At 35.4% G+C, this 23,864-nt stretch overlaps 1 protein-coding gene across 1 annotated transcript in view; it reads left to right on the top strand.

The window, feature by feature from the left end:
- Window positions 1–11,450: 11,450 nt before the first annotated feature.
- Window positions 11,451–23,864, top strand: part of DACH1 (dachshund family transcription factor 1) — a 213,215-nt gene continuing 200,801 nt past the window's right edge. The window contains 2 exon segments of the mRNA XM_019472688.1: window positions 11,451–11,497; window positions 11,657–11,772. Of these exon segments, the coding sequence (XP_019328233.1) occupies window positions 11,451–11,497; window positions 11,657–11,772 (163 nt within the window).

The raw sequence follows: 23,864 nt of genomic DNA, 5'->3' as shown, positions 1-23,864 counted from the left end.
CACTGGAATGAAGCTTGAAACTGCAAAAGCTAATATGAAGTCTCACGCAAACAGGTAACGTCATGGGGAAAACATTAGCACTGGTGAAAATGTCCCTCCTAGTTTGACCCATGCCACTTTGATCAGTGTTTACAACATCTAACACTGAGAGATCATCAGCCAGAACAAAATCAGGAGAAAAAACTTTTGGATTAGTTTATTTGATGATTTTGGATGATTTTTCATTTCTAAGCCCTTAACTTGCATGTGGCATAACATTTGCAGAGCTTTTTCTGCATGTGAGCAAGACAGAGTGATGGAAAAGTAATTTTTTATTGGTAAGAAAACAGAACAGAAACTGAGGCACCCAGTTTTTGAAGCTAAGGCTTTCAGAAATGTAGAAAATATGAAGAGTCAAAATATAATTGTGAATTGGCACCTGCTTTAACTCTTGCCTAACTTGACTCTGGGCATGGAAAGAAAATGTGTTTGTAATTATTATGATTAATTCGTATTTCATTATAATCTTAATGCTCAGTCAGGATTAGAGCTTGTTGTGCTACGAGCTATATGGACAGAGCCAAAAGATAGTTCTGTCTACATGTTATGTATGGAGATGTTCCAGGCACGGAGCATGTCAATCAAAGATCATATGGATGTATATACTGGCCAGCTGTAGTATACCCCTGGAGAGCGTGCTGCAAGTCTATGGTGCCATTTTGACCATCTTGGAAGTAGTGCTCCTATAAGAAATTCTCTTATATGAATTTCTGTTGTACGTGTCCCATGCTGTTGAAGATACGAAGTTCATAAAAGGAAGGATGAATTGACTAGAAGATGCCTCAACCAGAATTCGTAATGAGAATGCCTTTACAACCATTAAAATTGCATGACAAATTTGGTCTTTTATTTTGGGGGTTCTTTGTTTTGGCTAAAGTGAGATGTTTTTGAGAAACACACTTAGATCTTTTCAGACCTAGTGCAGCAGTAATTTAAATTAATTTCAAAGTCTAGTATCTTTCTCTCATAATATGCTTTGGAGATGGGAGGTAAAGGGACTAAAGCAGGCATAAGTTTTCCAGTCACAGTGTAAATACAGAGCAGATCCATCATTAGGCATGTTAAATTACATATTAAAATAAACTTCCCAGTAATTGATTTCTGTCTTTCTGTAAAATAGATCCTTTGATATCTTCCTATGTAACTGTATTGTATGAAGCTTCACCCAAATGGAATTACCAGAATTACACAAATATAAATAATGATAAAATCTTACCAGAAGTAGATACATTTGTCAGCTCTGTTATCTAAAAACATACTACTTGTACTACTTAAGAGAAATGACTGATTAACTTTTCAGTGTTTCCCTAGGGTAACACATTAGTAGCAGACTGTTATTTCTGATAGGGCAAACTTTACATAAGATAGTTATGGGACAGCTTTGAGCACTGGCTGTATTTCAGACCTGCAAATAACATATCTACAAGCACCGACTAAAGGGTTATGGTGTTATATCACCAGATTTGATCCTCTGTAGCTTGATAGCAATGCATGAATGACTTTTTTGTTGAAAAAAGATAACAAATAAAAGTGTCTTTGGTTGGATCACTTTAATATTTCCACTTGAACCATAGTACTGTCCTTTTTTTTTTTTTTTTTTTTTTTTTAAGGATTTGGGAGCCTTGGATTGGTATTCTGTATCGTCCAAATTACTATAGTACTACTGTTCAGGAGGGAAAACTGTGCTACTACTCGTACGGTTATAGATGCTGCTCTGCAAAGAAAATGGGAGGTTGGATTTAGGTGATTGTTTCTGTTCCTTACCTTGCACAAGGAAAATAAAATGCAAATTTATTTTATGGTATTCCATAGTAGAATATAAAGGCCAAGCAAGGCTACAACTAGACTTACAAGGTTGGAACACTGTAACACACCTGGGATCTCGATTTCAAAAAACAGGAGATTTTGGGGGACTGGGTACACAGATCAGGGATTTTTCCTGGAATATACCATAATTTATTTTTTCCCTATGAGTTCATATTTTGATGTGTTTTGGAAGTAAAGTACAACTAGAGTACACACAAGGATTTACTAATTAAAGGGTACCTACAAGGGTAACCAGCCCTCTTGTGTCTCTTGGTCCACATGGAGTTTAAGTGATGAGCATGTGCTGGTTGTTGCACAAACGCGTTGCTATACTAATAGCTGGTTTCTGTCCCAAACAATTTGAAGTCTGAACGACAGACGTGAAGCTAATGATGTGCACACTCATTAACTTTTAGTTTGGGACTTGCTTACTGATATCAGATAGACGTGCACTCAGTCAGAGAGTAGACTCGTTTCACCAGTGTTACTTGTACGGTGCTACCCAACGTAAATACCTCACTCTGACCCTAGATATCGTCTGTTCAAAGAAACCTGTCATTTTAATGCTCAGTACTCCTCTAGTAGATTCATATATAGATTTGTATTTATACATACATGCAAATACAAAACACCTTATTTAAAGGTTTAAATTCTTTATTTTAATGGATACTGCATTGTTACCATCAATCTGTGCTTCATCAGCTGTGCAGTTATAGCTGTACAGACTAATGGAAAGTCTTTCAGTATTTCGTATCACTACTGTTGCTCTCAAATATAGAATAAAAGTAACTTTTAAGCTTTTATTTAGGTGGTTCCAGCAATTCTTTGGAAGTGTACGGTTAATGAGTGTGGGTTTTCAGAATTAGAAATAAGGTGAATGAAGGGCAGTGAACATTAACAACAGTCTCTGGCAGAAGCTAGAATAAAATTTTTTCATTTTGAGTATAAATAGTTTTTTAAAGGGCAAAGGGTTTAAGATATAGGCAGCTTCATTAAAAAGGTGACAGTTCACTTGTTTCAGCATTTCATGCGAAGAATTGTGGCCAATTAAGTGATGAATGCATTCAGATATTACAGTGGATACACTTATATGACAGAACTCCATTATCAACTGTTATGAATAAGAATAGCATATTAATTAACAAACTGCCGGGAGAGCCAGAGTATTTTCACAAAATACTTACCTTGAATAGTGAATAGTACAGTATTTTTTTTTTTTTCTCACTTGAGCTTAAATCAGCATTGAAATGTTTATGTATCTTTAATTTAATACAGGTGGTAATGAACACACCAGCTCTGTGACCCCTTGGAGCAATGGTGGGCTTGTTTATTTTGTAGGTGTTTTTTCTTGTTGTGTTTCTGTTCTTTTTTTTATGGAGCTCAAAATGGCAGCTGCTGGCCAGTATGTCGTATTGGAAAACAAATCAGATGTTATTTTTCTAAACGAGTTAAACAAAAATTTCTTAAACAAAGATATTCACTTATATATGTATGGTTATATATGTGTTCAAAAGAAGAGTGTGCTATTATATGGCCTAATTCTGCTTTGAGTCTAATTGGTTATTTGTACATGCAATTATCTGATTTATGTTCACAAATTTGTAATTACATGTGCAAGTTATATGCAGAGATGAATGCAGATGGTTAGAAAACAAGCCTTGAAGCAGGACTGTTCATTCCAACTAAAGTTCATACATTTAAATCATTGTTTCAGGCCATCTGCAGACTCTAACAGACATAACCACATCAGTTACACTTGCTTCGCATTAGGAATCATCTCAGCAACTTGAAGTAGAAACTTTTTTAAAAAAATGAAAGCTTAAAATTCTTTTAGGTTGTGTCATTTATGGATCAAACCTGCCTTTCTGGCCTATTAGCTCCATGCTTGACGTTTTTATAATATACATAGTAGATGTTGTTTTGAGGGGATGTTTTTAGAATTAAAAGCCTAAGAAAAGACGAAAACAGTTGAGGAAAAAACAGGCTTTGCATCTGTTATAGTTTGGGGTTTCATGTGGGTGAATAACACTGTTAGAAGGAATCATTTAGCTTGCATATTTAAATTATGGGTGCGGTTTATGCTGTAAGGTTGAGTGAAACGGGAAAGGCATCTGTTATAACTTGACAGAAAGAGCATTTGTAGGAAGCATGCACTTTAGATCACTGCTTTTTGCACATTTTTTGGTAGTTGCAAGAATTATTCTGAAAAGACAGCAGTGTAAATAGAGAAAATAAATATGATTTTGCAAGGTTTTCTTGTTGCTATTGCCAATATTCCTAAATAACTTTCTTCAGGATCTCCAGTGCTGTGATTTCTCTACTTCTGTTGGATATTCTGCGTACTCTTTCTGAAGCAATGATTATATCAAGTAAAAATATAACAATATGGTTTGAATTTATGCATGAGTTCTGTTTAATAATTGCATTTCATTGTTCATTCATACTTATTTTCTACTCCAGCTTGTATGGTTGTCATCATCAGAGGCTTGCGTTTCACAGTTATTACATAATCATGAGAGCCAACATACTTAACTGTTTTAAGAACTTTCAGGCAGATCTAGTGTTTCAGCTAATTAGATGAAGCCGTGAACTTTTTGGCTTAATTTACTTCTGACATCATAATTCTGCCACCTGACAGAATTAGATTAATTTTTTAATCTGCTTTTCACTTTCCAATAGATGACTTACAGATCTCAATTTCATTAAGAGAACAGTCACATTTCAGTAATATTTTAAACTTATGTACAATCACAGCTGTATTCAAATCTGGTACTGTAATTTACTCCAGTAACACTCAGATTTCTAACTGTTTTATTTCCTTTCTTGCCCATCGGGTCATTCATATATTCAAGTAGTATGGTCAGTCAAGTAGGATGTTTTTCTTAGATTCTTTAATTATTTTTGTAGTGGGACTTAGAACATCAAGTAAGAGCTGACAGGTGCTGTAATATATATTCTCTATATTCTTGCACTTGTGTACCTTGTATCTTGTATTCTTGTGTCAAGAATATTCCTGATCTTGCTGAAAAGCAGAGTGATTTGGGCTGAGGAAGATGGAAATGGCATGATGTTTACATGACTGGTCTGTTAGGAAAAGAAATAATTCAACAAGGTCTTCTCAACCTCCCCAAAAGCTTAGTATCCTAGTACTAACCAGTGCTTGTGTATTACTGCGATAAATGGCTTTGGGATGGGGTATGGAGTGCAATGTATTTTCTTCCATTTAGCTTAATTATTTGGACCACTGATAAACTGGTACTGCATTTCTGACCAAATATCCATTTTTGGCCATTTTGGTTTTAAAATAGCAGTAAAGTGTTCTGTTACTGAAATGCGGTAATATTTTACCAGTATGCTTTCTCCACTACTCACTCCTGTAACACAATCTCATTCTTTTGAAGATCATTCATATACTTCTTTGTGAAGATTTTTAAACAGATCTTTGTATTTATTTTTATCAGCACTGTTTGCTGTCTCAGTAACTCCTTCTAATATATCATGAGTTCAGCACTAATTATTGCGTGAGAACATTTTCTGTTTAACTGTGAGAAGAAAAATAAATTTAAGGTAATTGCACTGAGAGTTTTATTGTTTTATACGACTGCTGCAAGTAAAAAGGACATGGTGTGATTTCTAATGTTTGTTTTACTAACTGCCAAAATAGATATATGCCCGGTCTTAGGATTGCATTCTTTTGCTTTGTTCTTGAGTGGGAGTAGAAGGGGAAAACTTAAAATAGTAAATTATAAGGTTTAGATCGATGTACGTTGTCATTTTTTTGCCTTTAAAATGCTAGTTCAGTGCATTAGAAATATTTATGAAGGTTACCTTGGCAAGCAAGTGTTTTCCAACCAAGGGAATTAAATTACACAAAAGGTTTCGTCAGTCTTCCTAGACCTTTTTTTTCAGAATTGACACGCCCTTGGCTCAAGTCTTATTAGCGTGAAGGCTGCACGTATGATGCTGAGAGCAGCATGGAAGCTATCCCAAAAACAGAAGTACCACATATATACCATGGAGGAAGAGTCCACTGTCTTTGGTTACAGGTTGTCACAGGGCATCCCTGTCGTTTCATTAAGTCAGCAAGTAGCCTCAGGCTGTGACATCCTCAGCCCTTTTGCAGTGGCGAGCACATAATAACCACTTCCAGTGGCTGTTCACCTAAATTTCATTCAACCGGCTTCTCTGAGGTCAAAAATTCTGTGTCAGGCTTTGAAGCACTGAGGGGAGGTAGAACAACTGAGAAATAAAGCCTAGATTTTCAATATGTACCTAAATGAGATGCATAAATGCTGATGTAGCTGAAATTGATATTGATATTCAAAGCTGTTCTAAGCAGTTCTAAGAACATAAAAAATACATTAAATAAATACACCAAATGCTTGTTACAGATTTGCTGCCTATCACCTCCGGAGTGTAACTCTCCCCGCCACCCCCAATATTACTGATTATAAAACTGCCTGGCCAATGGCAGCTTCACTGCATCATGTTTGCTCAGTTTCAAATGAGGACAGTATTTCTGTGCACTAAACTTGCTCACAGACAAGGTTAAAAATAAAACTGTAAATGTAGAAAACCAGCCCTGAAAATAATTACTTTTGGCTAGAAAGGCAGTTTGCCTTCTTACAGCTGGTCAGAGTTGCTGTTTTCTTGAAGGATATTTTATGTAATGAATAAAAATAATTTTAAAGAGTGAAACTTTGTTCATCTAGAGTTAATTTTGCATGATTATTCCTCGAAGTCAGGACATCAGAAAGATAAATCACAGCATTATCTCAACTTTGTTACACACTCTTTTCATTTTACAGTACATCTTTCGTCATGTAATCAGTCATCTATAAAATGCTAGTTACGTACTCTGAGAGGTATAGACTACTCATGAAGAGTTTCAGCTGTTTTGGAACCAATACCTTCCTTGGTGCTCAGAACTCTTAACAGAAATCAGTGGGAGGTCTACGTGTCTAAAGCTTTCAAGGATAAAAGACCCTTAAATTTTAAAGCCATGGCTGTCTTCTGGCAGATAGTGAAAAGAGCTGAATGAAAAGTCCGCTTACTTTTAAAGCCTGCAGATAAATCCGTACCTCTTCTCCCTTCACCCGTTTCCACATGATTGTGCAGGACCAGATCTTCTGCTGATTATGTCTGCTTTTAATTGTTTTGCACTATCAATGTGATTTCTAGGAGCAAGCTCATACTTTGATAATACAATTGGAGGTGTATAAAACTGTTAAAGTATAATCAAAGCACAACATTTTAGCTGATAATAACCACTGATTCTTCCATTTTTTATTCTTTAATTCAGCCATCTGTTGTTTAGATCTGGTAACACAGGAAGGATGTAAGACTAATATATGTTGATCGAAAGACCAAAAAAGAACTACGTCAGAGAACTTGCTTTATTTTAGGACCATGTACTCACAATTGCTTCTCATGTTTTGTACCTTTCATGCCAGTCACAGTACAGAAGACATATATAACCTTTCCTTCAAAGATGAAAATGCTAGAGCCATAGTATTCCTTGAAGTATTCGTGAAAGTTGAAGAGATGAAATACAAATCTGACCAAAAATTGATGGATTTATTTTCAGTGGTTCTGGAAAGTATTCTGAATATCTTTTTAGCTGATGCTAATGAGGAAAATATTTTGCTCCCTTTTTGAGAATTTAAAGACTCACCAGTCTGCACATTTAGTTCCTCTGTCACTTAATAGTATATTGTAAATCGTGATGATTTTCTACAAACATAAAGCTCAGTTGTCTGTGGGAATGTCTTCTAAGCCCTGAAAAAAGTCTGCAAATTTTGATACAAAGCTTACACAAGCCCTGTATAAGGCAGACGAGTTTTGAGGGAGCTAAATGTATTTAGGTGCTTCACTTTAAAAAGTGAGTACTGTTAGTGATATGTGGTCCTGTAGGAAGCTTTCATTTTCTTCTTCAACATATGTTAAGATATCTCACACGAGAAAACTTAAGTTTTAGAGAGGAAAAAATCTAACTTACGTATTTATATTTCTAAAAGCAGAAGGAGTGACAATGTTTCTATTATGCCTCCTTTTTAACGGGTAAACACGGAACTGGTAACTTCCCTTTGACTTCTCCTCAGATCTTTAAAACAGTTAATTGTTGTGGCTTCCTTGAGTCTTTGTTGCAAATGTCTAATTTCTGCTCTCTCTAATTTAATCTTCAAAGAATGAAACAGTAGAGAGGAAGACCAGCTATGACTTCCAGATGTAGGTCTCTTTCTTCTAGCGTCTTCTTGCGGAGTCCCAAAAGACTCCTTGACTTCTCCGTACTATGACCCTAGGTATTCAGAAGACTTATGTTGGCTTTTTGGGTTTTGGCACTTCAGCCTGTTTATCTTAGCTCTAAAAAATCCAAACTGTAGTCATCTTCAAAATCAAAACGGGTCAGTTCTGAGTAGTTTACGCATTGAGATAATTAGCATTACCTTAAGAAGTCGACTGTGTCTTCAGAAAAACCAGTGTTGTTCTTCCAATGATTTTATTCAGATAAAAGACAAAATCTTAAAATATCTTTTATATTTTTATAAAAGCTTATATATAAAATCTAAATTTGAGTAAAAAGAATATTATCAACAGTTTTTAAATGATGATTTTTTGCATCTCAGTGACATCAACTAGAAGAATAACTTACATTGCTCTGGTGTTTAAATGTATCTTTTGCATAACAAATCGGCTCATACCTATTTAAATTATATTTTATTTTCATACTGAAGACAAATCTAATGATTTTGATACAAAATAGGAATGTGAGTACTTTGAAGCAGGCTTCTTATCCTGGAATGAAAGTGAACTTGTCCTAATGTAAAAATAAGTAGGTCTTTACTATACACAAGTTTAGGAAAAATACCAACAAAATGATTCATTAAGCTATTTTTATCATTCTGTTTATGATAGTTAAACTCATTTGCTATGCTTTTAATGTTTTTTGATGAGTTTATCATATAGCTATAAAAATGATAATAAAATACAAAACATCATGCAAGTTTTCAAATAGAATCAAAGTTATTATTTTTTAAAGTAGTTTTTACATACCTTTTTTTCCCCAGCTTTGGTAATGTTTCATACAAAATTCTTGCAATTGTTATAGTTTGAAAACAGATATTATAAAATGGTAGGATTTCCAGTTAGGAATTTGGTTAATGAAACAAGTGCATAATATAAATAACAAAGTAAGACAATTATTGTTACTTAATCAGTTATTGGGGACAATCAGTGTATGCTTATTTTAACCAATCAGAGATTTACTCATTTTAATTGTGTATTGCATAGTCTGCTGTGACTCTAAATCAGATCTTCCAGACTTCAAGAGATAATTCTTACATGTGTTTTTCTGCCTTGTCATAAGGAACAAAGATTTCTTAAATAGATAAAGGCCTTTTTATAGTAAACTGGAGTTAGTGCTTTGTCACTTAAAAATTGTATCAGGATAAAAGAGGTTTACTTCTCAGAAATTTCATTTAAATATTGTTAGTTGGATTGGAATTGGGAGTTTAGTACTTCATGAAAACACTTATTTGGTTAAGTTTGGGATAAATCATGGGGTGGAGTTGGGTTACTGGACTCATTTATGGCTTTGAATGTGACAGCCTTTTTGTACAGGGTAGCGCAATCTGCTTGATTGTAGAAGGCGACCAAAGGAAGACTTTTGCCTTGGATATTTCAATATCACTCACCTATAATTTGCTGCTGACCTTCGTTTACAGATTTGGTCCATGGGTGTCTTCTCTTAGGCTTTGAAGAGGGATGGTTTTATTCCTCAAAATCAAAGACAAAAGTGTTCAGACTTCACCATGGCTATATTTGGTAGTAAGCATTAATTCGTCAAAGAGAATCTTTGCAGGAGTGAACTTGTTGTTTTTTAAAGACTTGGAAGCCATTGGTAGGTTGTGCATTACGCCATGGCACCCTGCTTGTGTTTTTTATGCTGTTGTCAGACATTTCCGTACTCATATCACAGTGGTGATTTGAGAAGAGTGCATCATCATAGGTATTTAAATTAAGCCATTAAAGTTTTCTTACATAGTAGCATTTTTTTGGTGGGTGAATATATTAGAAACACTCCATTTAAATCAGATCATTTTTGTCTATAATGTTTTTATCAGTTTTATGTGTATTCATGGTATGTTTATTTTTATTGTAAATCACAAAGGAAATTTCAGAGAAAGACTAAAGACGCTTAATTTGGTTCTGTGAGCTGGAATAAGACAATATTCTTTTTCTGCAACTGTTTTTCTTGTAGTTGTGAACATATGACAATTTTGTTTATATTAAAAAAGTAAAAAATCCCAAACCAATCAAAGAAATTATGAAGCTTATAATTTTAATAATGACTTCAGCTCAGGACATTAAGTTGGGAATTAATGATCAGTTAAGGTTAATGACTCAATGCATTGAGTCATTAAACTCCAAGAAAACTCCCTGTACTTTGATTGTTTTTGGTTTATTAAAGGTAGGTTGTAGAAGTTGCAAAAAAAAGGGGAATGAATATGGACAGAAAACAGAGGTGTTTTATTATCTGCCTCCTGCAGTCCCAGCATAGCTAAACATGCCATTATCCTTGATGAGAGTTTTGTTAGCGTGAGGACCTAAGGAGCAAAACCTTTCATAGCCACCTTTCTTTTCTTTCTTGTTTTGAAACAAATGAAGAACCTCAAATGTTTGGCAAAGCACAGGTTAACACTGCAGTGTTAGAACTGCACATCATCTTTTTCTGTGAACTTATTCCACAATGTCCCTTAAATAGGCAGTTACAGGATACTGCAATAGTACTATGCTATGATCTGTACCTAAGAATACAAGTCTTTGGATATGCATTGTATGTAGCAGGTAGATATTTGCACGTAAGTGGGTAAGAAGTATTTTCATTGTAATCCGTATCTAATTTGTATGCTGCTTATGCAGTCCAGGAGATGGAAAGTTGTGTATGTGAGCATTTAACAGACAAGGAGTGCTTAAACCTGAAGCCCTTTATTTTTCCATACTGGACAGATGTAAGCTGCTATGATGGCCGTTGCTCAACAATATCTTACAAATAATTTTGAGTCCTTTCTGACATAAAGTAGTATATTTAATGTAAGGTGTCTTAGTGAGATTTTCACTTTAAATAGAATAAGGGTTAAATGATAACTTGACTTATCTTTTAAATGACAAAAAATAAAGAAATTGCAAGACCTTTTCACACATTAGATATGTATTGTCATTTATCATCTAGATATCAGGCTAGCAGTGCGAAGTAATAAAACATATCATCGAAAAATGTGCTATAGGTCTGAATCACTCTTTCATTCCACCTCCCAGCTAACTGTAGTATTAAATCAAACAAGCAGAACATTTCCTTAGGCAGCCATTGCCTTTTAATTTCCTGAAGAACCTTAAAATATCATTCATTACAAGTACTACACATATTTGGTTTTTAAAAGTCTCATAAATCAATAGCAGGCTGACTGTAATAATTATTACAAGTTAGTGCATAATTTTCGTGCTGAAGGCTGCATGCAGAACTTTAGCATATGCAAACGAGGCAATTCAAACTGTGTATAGATATTAATATGAAGAAGCAGGTAACGAGGTGCAGGCTATGAATTATGCATCAAGAGCGGCTGATCTTCAATGAGGAAAATGAATTCAGCATGTAATCTAATTAGTGATGGAAGTCTATTACATCTAACTGCAAAAGCAACCGTCCTTGAAACAAATTTATTTACAGTCCATGTTACCACTTGAAACAACTTTGAAATGATGTGTAAGACAACAGCTTAATTGTAAAAATTTTTTTGTTTGTTTGTTTCAGTTCTAGACCTGGAAGGCCTCCTAAGAGGACTCAAAGTGTCACCTCCCCAGAGAATTCTCATATCATGCCACATTCTGTCCCAGGCCTAATGTCTCCTGGAATCATCCCGCCAACAGGTAGGATCGCTAGAAACACCTTCACACGGGCAATCTTTTGAACTCATGGCTTATATCCTCTTGTTAATAAATTAACAGTCTAGGAAACCAGCACCCAAATATTACAAAGGAGTTCCCGTAATGTAACATTATCGCTACATAAAGGTATTGTATGTAACGGAAATTGTGGCAGCTCAGTACTTTAAAATACAAATAACTGAGCAAATAATAATCCTTTGTAATTTTTCCCCTGTTCTTTTTCTTTATAAACAAAAAACCTTTCAAAGCATGAATTCCCTATCATTAGGCAATAATCCCCCTGTTCGTTTTTAATAGATCAAATATCTTCTGATTTTTTGCTGCTTTGCTTGATTAGATAATGTCATCATGAATACAGTTGCCTGAAGAAACCGAGTTAGTTAAAATAACTGCATGCTGCACACACGTCTTTCTTAATTTTTCATCCTGAAATTCTATTTTTGATATGTCTCCTGAGGCCTTATACTAATGTAAAGTCCTGTAACAATCTGTTTCTCAAACTACTATTTTCTTTTGAAAGTTACTATAACATCTCCTAGCAGTGACTTGTTCTTAGACGTAGTTAAATTAAGAAAGGCTGTGCTGCAGGAAGGAGTTGACCAGAGCCACCTGAAGATGGAGGCACTCAACAGTCAAGCTGTTGATGGCGGTGCCACATTCTCTCTCTTCGTGTTACAGATGAGTTAAATTCTCCCACTTGCTTCAGGAAAGCTGACTTGAGCTTCCGCTTCTTCCCCAGTTGTTCTCCACTTGTTTGCACGGCTCAGTCGCTATCACTGATTTTCTCTAAGGCAAAGGAAAGATAACAAACTAGACAGATCCAAATAGAGAGGAAGATTGCTAAGTCTTGGAGACTGGACAGATGGGTGGATGTTTGAGTACGTGCCCGTGATCACATGCCTTTTTAAGTATGAGCATGATCCTTGGCATGGTTTTGGTCATAGCTGACCAACATTCTCCAAAAAAAGGCACAGTTCAGGAAATACCACGTGCCAGAAACTTGGCAGTTTGGATGCAAGCGTCTTGTCTGGAGGAGGGAGGAAAGTGAAGAGAGTTTAGCTCTGTTGACAAAAGTGGAGCCATGTCTCTTGGCCTTAGGGTTCGAGAGCTGCCTTATGTAGTGAGATAGACACATAGCCAGAAATGTTTTATTAGGAATTTACAGCTTTTCAAAAGGCTAAAGATCAAGAGGAGTAACAAAATGAAGCGAAGTCAGACAACTAAGGTTGGTAAGAGAGAGTTATAAAGTAAGCAGAGGGAAGGAGGGATGAGACTGAGAGTGCAGGCAAGCATGGGAGGGTGTCAGGCAAGTAGGACTCACAGTGGTAGTCTGGGCGGGTGTGACCAGCAAAAAAAATGAATCGGGATTAAAATATCTTATACAATAGGAATTACAGGATAAAATCTAGTAAAGGAAATAGAGTTGGTGTGGAGTGAATGCAACGTGAGAATAATAGAAAAGGTCTATGTGGGGAAAGAACGAAAGTTTTTATAGGGCAGACGCATTTGTGTTTATGAGGGAGAGATCAAAAATTGCAGAAGCAAAAGGAAATTATTTGGGGGAAGTAAGGCAGGAAAATATCAAAGAAAAAAATGCATGTGAAAAGTAGAAAGGAGATGACATGAAAGAAGTCAGAAACAAATAAGCAAGCCAAAAAGAGGAAGACGGGAAAAAAACCCTTGTCAACAGTATTGTTTGGGGTTTTGTGTTACAGTTAATATATAAGAGCAGATCGTCTCGTGATACAGTATTTTCTGGGGTTTTTTTTGCATTTTTTTTATTCTAAGAAAGCAGCTTAAAACCACAACTCATGCCTAAAGTATCCAATTCCTCTCCAGTCCTTTAAAGCTGGTCATAATAAGTTAATGATAAAAATACACGGTACTAAAAACACAGATCCAATTTCTTAGAATATCAGCCCACAAAACCAGATGTAGACCTTTTTAAAGTGATGATTAGAAAAAAAGAAGAAAATAATTCAAAATTAAACAAAATAGGCATATATAAGATTATCATTCATCGAATCCTTTTAGGATGGTAATACTTTGTGAGTCTCTTGCAAAAGAGGAAAGGTTTAAATGAAATTGCTATTAAGTTTGAACTGGTTTCACATTACATGGCTTACCACAACAGAAGGGGTGAGCATGATTTTTTCGCATTGTGGTGATGTTGAGTCTCAAACAGCATAAAAAATGTAAACACTGACACTGTTAGCAGCAAGCTCTGGAGTATAGTGTTCCACCAAGTATGGCTCAGCAAAGGTAAGGAACATCGTGACAGCAGCGCTACATGACAGTCATTCCAGCATTTTATAGACAGGCAAGTATAAAAATAGGCTTATAATCTGATTTTGTGAGTTCAAATCAATGAACATTTGTGCATCTACACTGTGAATAAGTACCAAAATCACTGTAAGAGCCTTACGAAGAAAGAACTGGTATAACTGCAATAGATGATGTTGGTGCAGTTGTTATGTGCTACCACATTAGTTGATACTGGAAAATTCTTGCCACTTGTGAACATTTTCCTCCATATTTTCACTGTATACTCATAGAACCACAGAATAGTTGAGGTTGGCAGGCACTGCTGGAGATCATCTAGTCCAACCTCCCTTGGTCAAAGTAGGGTGACAAAGAGCAGGTTGTTCAGGGCTGCACCCAGTTGGTGTTTGGGTATCTTCAAGGATGGAGACTCCACGTCTCTTTGCATCCTGTTCCAGTGTTTGACTACTCTCAAAATAAAATCTTTTTTGTTACTTTTCAATGGAATTTCTTGTATTTCAATTTGTGTCCATTGGACAACACTGAGAAGAGCCTGGCTCCATCTTCTTTGCTCCCTGTGCCCCTATCAGGTATTCATACATGTTGATAAAATCCCCCCTGAGCCTTTTCCAGGTTGAACAGTCAAAGGTCTCTCAGCCTCTCTTCATATGTCAGGTGCTCCAATCCCTTAATCATCTTTGTGCCCCTAAGATGACTCCTTGTTTGATAAGTCTATGAAGTTTGAATTTCCTGTTAGGATCCAGCTCTAAGCAGAAAAAAAATCAAAGTATCAGATTGTTAAGTGCTTCCTCTCCCTCTTTCTCTCTCTTTTTTTTGTAGCAAATTCTTCTTTTTAAGCTTTCTGATTGATTTAATAATCTGAGTATAATAACTAAGTTTCCTTCCTGCCTACAAAAGAGTATAAGTGATCACACAAACAATTATGTGCTATTTAATGCTCTTTAAGTAACAGAGATCTGCAATTATTAGGTATATCTAGGATACACAACGCTATGATTTAACGTATGATTTTTACTTGAAAATTTTCCTCTTTCTGAAATTGCTGCATATACAGAAATATACATTTAAAGGTGGAAATCCTGGTTTCTAAAGGGGCTGGTTCTGCATGCATTGCTTATGTGTGCAAATAATATTGGTACAAAACTGTAAGCTGAGACTTCTCATGAAATGTCATGATTGTATATTTTTGTAGGAGGCCAAGTTAAGGATCCCTTGAAAATGTATTCTATTACTGGTCCAATCTGAAAACCCATGCAGAGAATGTTGCATCATCACTTAGAATGGATTCTCTTTAGAGAAGTATTTAGGGACTAAGCTGAGATTTAGGGACTATACTGAGAAGGAAAATAAAAGGGAAAAAAGGAATAATATTCAACAGGTTTTTTTAGGGAGCATAAATTGAGGAAGTGAGGATCACCTCTTGGGTGATATTCTGTCCGTTTTTGTCACAAGATTTGTAAATGTTGCCCACAATTGCTGATCTTAGCACTGTCTTTCATTAGGGTCAACTTACAGACTGTTCCCAACTTTAGAAAAGATTGGTCAGCTGACAAAAGGCAGTCTTATTTTTATTAAAATAAATGTAAGACCTTTGAAGGTGTGACAAAATGAGGAATGTGTAGTAACAGGAAATGAAGAGCTTCTTGAATTGTCCAGAGAATTAAAATCTGCCTATGCTACAAATAATGTAGTCAGAAGAAAGAAGAGTTTGGTGTAGGTTCAGACAGGTGCACTGACTTTTCAGGCTTATCTGGATAACGCCTTGAAGCCCTTCCAAAACTAGATGGCTCATCATAGTTAACTTTGATCCGCATATCTCTGTGTACTGCAGATCTTTTCTTGACTAATGTGCTTAGAAGCTTCAAAAGTTTTCTGAAGTTGAAACGGTAGATAATTGTAATTAATCAGAAAAACAGTGCTGTAATTCCTGAGCAGAGTGTATGATATACATTGTGCTCTGTGTTTTTATGTCTGTAGTTGCTATGTAACATATAAAATGATATTTCCATTATTTTTCATACAAACTTTGAAAAGCAATTGTCTTACTTTTCAAAATAATTTTTTTGGTTATTATTATTAAGTATTTTAGGTTTCAAAACTGTTTTGTAAAGCTCCTGACTTAATTCTTCTGCAGCTCGGCCTACTGAGTCTGTAATCTAAAAGTGATGAAATGAGTAACTACAAAACTCTTGTACTTATTTCAGGAACTGCATCTTTCTCTCAAAGATAAAATGTGAATATAAAGTGCATTTGGAAATCACTGTGATAGGGCATGATAAGAATACTCTTTCATATTTCTATATATATCTATATAGACATATAGATATGTCTGTCAATTAAAAAAAAGTAATTTCAAAGCACCTTACATGTTTAATTTATTATGTTAATTTTACATTAATCTCAGTAATTATTGTTGCTGCTATTATTATTTTGAACAGATTTGCTTTACGATACGTACTTCTGTCCACCTATTCCACAGCTGATACCAGACTCTTCTTTTCCAGTGTAAAGATATTAAGCTTCCTCCAAAATGTTTCATGTGTGTGAATTGTAACTACTTTCCTGTATTAAACTCCTGTTCTGTTTTTTGTTTTCTTAAGTCATAATCTGAAGATTTAATTTCTAATCTCATCCTTATTTTCTCTCTTGCTGTGTGCCTGAATCAATAAATTTATATTCCAGCTTCCGTCCTGTACAAAACTCTCTGAGCCATGAAACATTTTTATGGAGGGTTAGAGTAAGGAGAGAGCTGAAAGTTTTTGTATAGATTATTTCAGTTTGGAGGACAAATGGAGTTCACAGATGCAGCTGTTGATAAAGTGTGGCAACGTTTCTGCTAAAGTAGAAGATGGAATGATTTGTTGTTTAAAGAAAGATTAATCACATAATTAAATAATTTCATTTTCTCTGGCTCACAGTTATTGATGTTGTATTAGGCAGAACTGAAAGAATGTTTAAAATATAATTATCATTGTTATTATATCCACATCGTATTGGATATTGCCAAGAAAAAAAATCAGTAGTTGGAAGTATTTTCTCCTGGTAGACTCAGTCCTGTAAGGTCTTAAGAATGTATTTAACTTATCTAAGTGAGTAGAGTTAATTTTGAAAAGCAAATCTATTATTCAATTATTTATTTTATGTACTTGTGATCCTGTGTTGGTTAAAAAGATATACATTAATAAAATTGAGTGGCTATTGCTTACTTCTTTTAAAATGCATTCCATGTTAACACAGAGTTTTGGTTATTAGTGTTTAATCCTTTTCAAGGTTAGCATTGCTTTTGATTGGTGTTATAAGATGATATGCTGTTTATCTGTTGGGGCTGAACTAACTTATGGCAACAATAAGCAACAAAATCCTGCTTTCAGAGTGATAAACTGTAACCTAATTCAAGAAACTGAATCAGATTACACAAACATTTTTGCACTTCATTAAGGAGTAGTCATTATAATTAATGTGAAAGCTTCTATCATGTTCGCTAGTTGATGTATCAGTGGGAAGATATACTGATTCAACTCTGTAAAGATATTATTTCATATTTTTTAAAATCATAATTAAGGTGTAATTCAGGCCACCTGTCCTCTTCTGAAAACACTGTCATAATTTTGTCATATTATCATCCTGTTGAATGGCTAGCTATCTTCTACTTTATCACAAGAGGCTTTATCACTGAAAACCAGTTCTGGAAGCTCACTAGTTTAAGTTCCAGTAAGTCCCTTACATTCACTAGTTACTAATTAAGTTGATTTTCCATGTAGCCACAAATTTTATAAAAATCCCCAGATCAAATAATTGTTTCAGCAACTATTAGGGTAAGAATACAAGACACAGTGGGAACTTGAGTGCTTAGTTGTATAATCTCAGGCATATGCAAATTCATTCTTTTCTGACTTTTGATATTTTACTCCTCAACCTTAATTTTAAATGTTGTGTTAAAATGAAATTTATTCTAGTACTTGAGCAAAAAAATAATTTGATACCAAATCATTTAATTTCTAATTAGTTCAAAACAAAACTTTTACAGAGCAAACAGTGCATTACCGTTTCAAATATCAAATAGAGAGTATTATTTTATTAAACATTGCCACTAGAAATTAACCTGAGCTGCTGAATTTGGAATAATACCTCAGTCTTACAAACATGATGGTCTTTTGTCTGAATGATGTTGATTGCTATAGCAATGTAGTAGGACAGTACTTGTTAGAGTAAGCATAGCAAGATCTGGCACAAAGGTCAGTATCATCACATTGCTAACCGTGGTTCTGCGTCATCACGATGGCATGAAGTTCTTGGATGCTATCAAGATGCCTGTCTCCTTTCCTGTAGAACTAGACTGTGTAAGTCCTTGTGTGACATGATGAATGAAGGGTGAAGGATTTTTTCCTCTTCATTTTATATTTGATCTGCTACCAGTGCTACATACTGCATTCAATAAAAGACACTTCAAAATTTATATATTCCGAAGTTACGGTCCATGATTTCATTATCATATATTTGGGGATTCTCTAAAGTACAGGAAGAAACTGCAGTTTAATGTATTTAACTTGTTTTCGGGGGGGTGGTGGTGTGTGTGTGTGTGTTTGGTGGGTGGTGTCAAATGTCATTTTTTAATATGATTGTCTCCTGGTTAAGAACAATGTGTGCTGTGGAGTTTTCCAGATCTCATGCAAGGACTTAAATATGAAAGGAATATCCAGAAAAGTTGTCAGGTAGCACAGGTATTTTTGTTATATGATATAGGATGTAGGGGAACTTACAAATTTACTCAAGTAAATGATACCTTCAAGAAAAGTATGCAAGCAAGCATTATTATATCTGGGCAGCTTTAGAAGACTACAACTCCAGCAAAAAAGAATGAGCTAAGTAAAGTATTAATTAATTGATTTTATTAATATTTGTTTTAAGTTACCTGTGTTTGATAACAGCTTGGAAGGGTCAAGCATCTAATGATCACATCACATCTAACCTTTCAGGAAACAAGCTTATTGAACACAAAATGAACTTTGTCGGTTTTCCAAGGACAACCAGTCACTGTGAGTTGTCCTTATGACTTACAGCTCTAGTAACATTGCCTGCATGAATTTTATAAGTCAGGATAACATACTATCAGAATTATAATGAATCCGCTATCAGTTGTTTACAGTGCACTGTATTGTTGTTACTAATGTTGTCCTATGCAGTATATCAGAGCTATCATAAAGTAGTCTTAACTAGGACAAGGTTTTTGAAGAGGAAGGTTGTTCTGGTTCAAGTCCCGGGCTCAGGAGTCCAAGGCCAGATTGTTGCACAAACTTGATTCTAGATAGTTGGCAAGTTGCTTAATGTTTTTCTTCTTGGTTGGAAATCAGAGAGTATTTATGTCAGAGCTGTATTGTGATGTGAAGTTAAGCACATAGAAAGACGTGCTGATGAACTGTATTGCAAATATAAAATGATCTGTCAGTTACTGCTCATGGAGCTGCCTCCAGAGCTTGTGGTTTATGAAGACTTGAGCTGTTGGTCTGAGCTTCCATGCATTCAAAATACTAAGTTTGAAAACCTCATTTTACTTTCTTTAGGTGAGAAGACTTCTTTATTCCTTCAAGATGCAGAAATAGGTAGCTATGTAGGTTGCTGTGTGCCTGAGGCAGCAATTGGAAAGGCAAACAGAGTGGGATGGAAAGGGATAGGAAGGGGGCTAAAAAAATGTGTGTGTGTGTGATGGAGAGAAAGAGAGAGAGAAAGGGGGAGCGAAGAGAGAGAGGAGTTCTTTATGAGTTGATATAACTAACTTATTTAATGTCATACAAGTTCGTTTGTTTGCTGTTGCCTATTAATTTGTGACTATTGAGAGGTTACAAAGCTATGTTGTTACAGTATTTGTATCATTGCCTTCAGGGGTTGTCCTCTTTCAACAGTGCATACACAGGAGGCTTTATTTTGTCTTTCTGAAATGTTTTTAGTTATGAATGTTGTACCAGTAACTATTAAATCATCTCCTTTCAATCCAGTCTTAATTGTGATGAGATACTGTGTTCAAGCTGTCAGCAAAGAATAAACTGTTACTGCTACTAGTATTAGAGACGTGACTACTATGGACATTTAGAAAAAATCTTAGATTGAGGAGAATGTTACTGCTATTACATTACTTTGATGAGGTCATCAATTAATGATGTATTAGTTTCTGACTATGAAAGCAGTAACATGCTAGGGATGAGTAAGCTGGAGAAAGGAAAACTGCACCTAGTCAAGACAAAATTAATAATGTCACTGAGTCGTTTTAGCTCATCAAAATCCATAGCAATGGCAGCTAGACAGACAGTGTACTGACAAGTTTTACTGAAAAGTAAGGTTTTGTCAACATTACCTTTTCGTTAGGTGGTGGCTGAGATTTAGATTGACATAGGGGAAGTAGAACAAGTTGCAGGGAGTGTTTTAAATGGGCAGATGCATCTACTAAATTTCCTTTTCTCTATATTCATTATGCTGCCTGATATCACAGGCACTAAGACCACACATATGGCTTGAAAAATCCAGCTGCCCTTATTGGGAGGAAAGTTAATAGAATAGCATTGCTTTCTGCAGATTGTGCTTTTTTTAAAGAATGTTTCTGGCACTTATAGTGGAAATACAGAATTCAAAACATGAGGTGGTGTCAGCTGCATATTCCAATAATCTCCATTTATGATTACATCAGGTTACTGGAGCTACATTGCTAGGAACCATGAAAATCAAGGGTAGGATCTTAAATAAAAAACATCACTACTAAAAAGGATGATGTCATTTTTATGTTTTCTTTTGACAGTAAACTAATTCCTTAATTCATATGCTATGATGCATCAAGACAATATACAGAGACCTAGCTATAATTACCATATTAGAATACTGACTCTGTAATGTCACTTAAGCTTGAACTTCAGATGGTGAGAAAAGCTGCTTAACACAGTGCAAACAATGATAGGTTTTCCCTGTACCCTTGCTTCATAAATATATGTGAATATGGAAAGAAAAGGACTATGTTACATGGGCAATTTAGTAACTGGGTAACTTACTGCATCACAACAGTACATTCTTTTTGCAAGTACCAGACTACCAACAAAAAGAAAAAAAACACAAACCCAAATGGTTTCCAGCATCCCATCAGTATTCAGTGCAAGTATTTGAGAAGAGAAAGGTGATTTCTTGTGAATCAGTACATTTGTTTTGAAAAGTATCTCAAAAGATTCTAGTAGATTCAGATTTCATTCAAGTGGAAGAAAACAGTGTTTCCTGTGCACTCAGTCACTGTGTGACAAAACAATTTTTAAAGTCATTTTTTTACTCTATTGAAAGCTCAAATTATATTCGGCCTTTGAAGTCTCAGATTTGCAGACGCTGAACACACTGAGGACAACATACTCTCAGAGGTGAACAACAAAAAATATAGCACTCTTGCCTCTATAGTATATAACAATGTGAGCTTCATGTTTATGGAATATGGAATAATGGATTTATCTTTTTTTTTTTAAATACAGCCATAAGAACATGTTTATATAAAATGTAAATGTCTTAGATTTCTCTTTAAATTGATTTCTGTTATCATCAGGTCTAAAATTTTATATGGAAAGACTGTTATGAGGAGGTGACATGTATGTAGAATCAAAATAAGTAAGTATTATCGTAGTAGATAACTCTTAAGTTAAATGAAAAAAACCCTGAATGCTTACACCCCAAGAAGGTCTGAACAAGAGATGCTACTATTTAGGCTACTATTCCTGTAAAGAGTATGACTTTTATGGCTGCGTCTGTACCAATAAATAAAACAGTTAAGAGCTGTTCTTTAGCTTGGAGGGCAGGCTTGCATCCTGCAGCTTACAACTGCAGGTCTAAACTCTTTTTCTTATTACAATCTTTCTCAACCTAAAAAAAAAAAAAAACAACAACATCTGTTTTATTACAATCTTTCTCAACCTAAAAAAAACCAAAACAAAACAACATCTGTATCTTCTCCTGAGGAAGAGTTCCTGGCCAGTTCTGTTTCTTGTACTGTCCATGGCCAATTACAGAACAAGTTTTGTAGCTATACTACAAATTTTCTACTAGGATGAATATTTCACTTGTTGAGTTTCTAGTATGGTTTTTGTTTAAAGAAACTAGAGGCAAAGTTTGTATGAAAGTTTTATCTTTTATTTGATGAAGTGCCAAAAATTTACAAGCTTTTGGAACACAAGCACTTACTCATGTCTGCTGAATGAAGTTAATCACTACTAAGATCTAAAAGCATCTCAAAGCAATTTAAAATGCTTATATGGAAATGCTGTTTTAAGTATAAGCAACTTGGTTTCTCCACCTTCTGCTCAATAGCTGGATACCATTTGTCCAGCGAGTGTTAAAGATGATGACTTTTTTTCATTAAAATCTCTTGCGGTATACCTGTTTTTGGATTCTTTAATTGCTTTCTTCTTTACTCCAGGGGAAGGCTTTTCATCTTTTGAATGTCTTTTTGATCTGCATTTACCTCTCCTCTTTTTTACTCCTGTTGTGGAGGCTTCAAGTTAACTTTCTGATGATGAAGAAGAAAAAAAACCCATACATTTTTCTATATGTACAGTGCACTTATCCCTGTGCACAGAAAGAAGCACTCAGTCCAAACACGGGATAATTGCCATATCCACATCCACTCGGGAATTCAAGGAATTGTTAGCTGATTTTGCACTTTGAAACAAATCTTTTAAATTAATCTTTTTTTGTGGAAAATTTAAGATCATCATGAGACAGCAGTTATGCCAACATGCCCTGTAACTGCTACTATCTGAGTCTTTAAGTTATGGATAATCATTCATATCCGTTTCTTTTCTAACAGACTTCTGTCTGCGTAATTTTCTCAAGAAAAATATTTGCTTTTAAATTACTTTATAATTGTTAGTTGCTGTCTTTATAGTGTTAGAGTTTGTTAATTGTTAGTTGCTGTCTTTATAGTGTCAGTAGAGTTTGTATTAATATTATTATTATAGTGGTTTCTGATGGGTTTTGGTGGTGTTTTGTTTTTTTTTGTTTATTTATTTATTATTTTATTATTTATTTATTTCAATCTCCACTTATATTACCAGGAGTGAATTTACTGATATCAGTCAAAGTATTAAGCTTGATATTGAGATGCTATATCATCTCTAAATATATTGAGTTCCAAGTCACATGCTCTGAGCAAATATTTACTCTTATTCTAGGTGAGCAAGTATTTTAGAATTTCCTGTAGGAGGTCTGGGATGTCACCTTTCTTTGTGACTTCTTATTTTCAACTAGTTCTCCCTCTCCCCTGAAAACTGATAGAAGGACTAGAATATGTAATTCAATTGGTGACGAGTGGCATCCCGCCGGGGTCCGTATTGGGACCGGTACTGTTTCATATCTTCATCAATGACATAGACAGTGGGGTCGAGGGCACCCTCAGCAAGTTTGCAGATTACACCAAGCTGAGTGGTGTGGTCGACATACCAGAGGGATGGGATGCCGTCCAAAGGGACCTGGACAAGCTTGAGAAGTGGGCCCGTGTGAACCTCATGAGGGTTAACAAGGCCAAGTGCAAGGTCCTGCCCCTGGGTCGGGGCAACCCCCGGTATCAATACAGGCTGGGGGATGAAGGGATTGAGAGCAGCCCTGCCGAGAAGGACTTGGGGGTACTGGTGGATGAAAAGCTGGGCATGAGCCAGCAATGTGCGCTCGCAGCCCAGAAGACCAATCATATCCTGGGCTGCATCACAAGAAGTGTGGCCAGCAGGCCGAGGGAGGTGATTCTGCCCCTCTACTCTGCTCTGGGGAGACCCCACCTG

The sequence above is a fragment of the Aptenodytes forsteri genome, unplaced genomic scaffold, assembly GCF_000699145.1.
Source record: "Aptenodytes forsteri isolate BGI_AS27 unplaced genomic scaffold, ASM69914v1 Scaffold51, whole genome shotgun sequence".
NCBI classification, from domain to species: Eukaryota; Metazoa; Chordata; class Aves; order Sphenisciformes; family Spheniscidae; genus Aptenodytes; species Aptenodytes forsteri.
The sequence above is the reverse complement of the archived record's forward strand: the minus strand, read 5'-3'. Positions and strand labels throughout refer to the sequence as shown.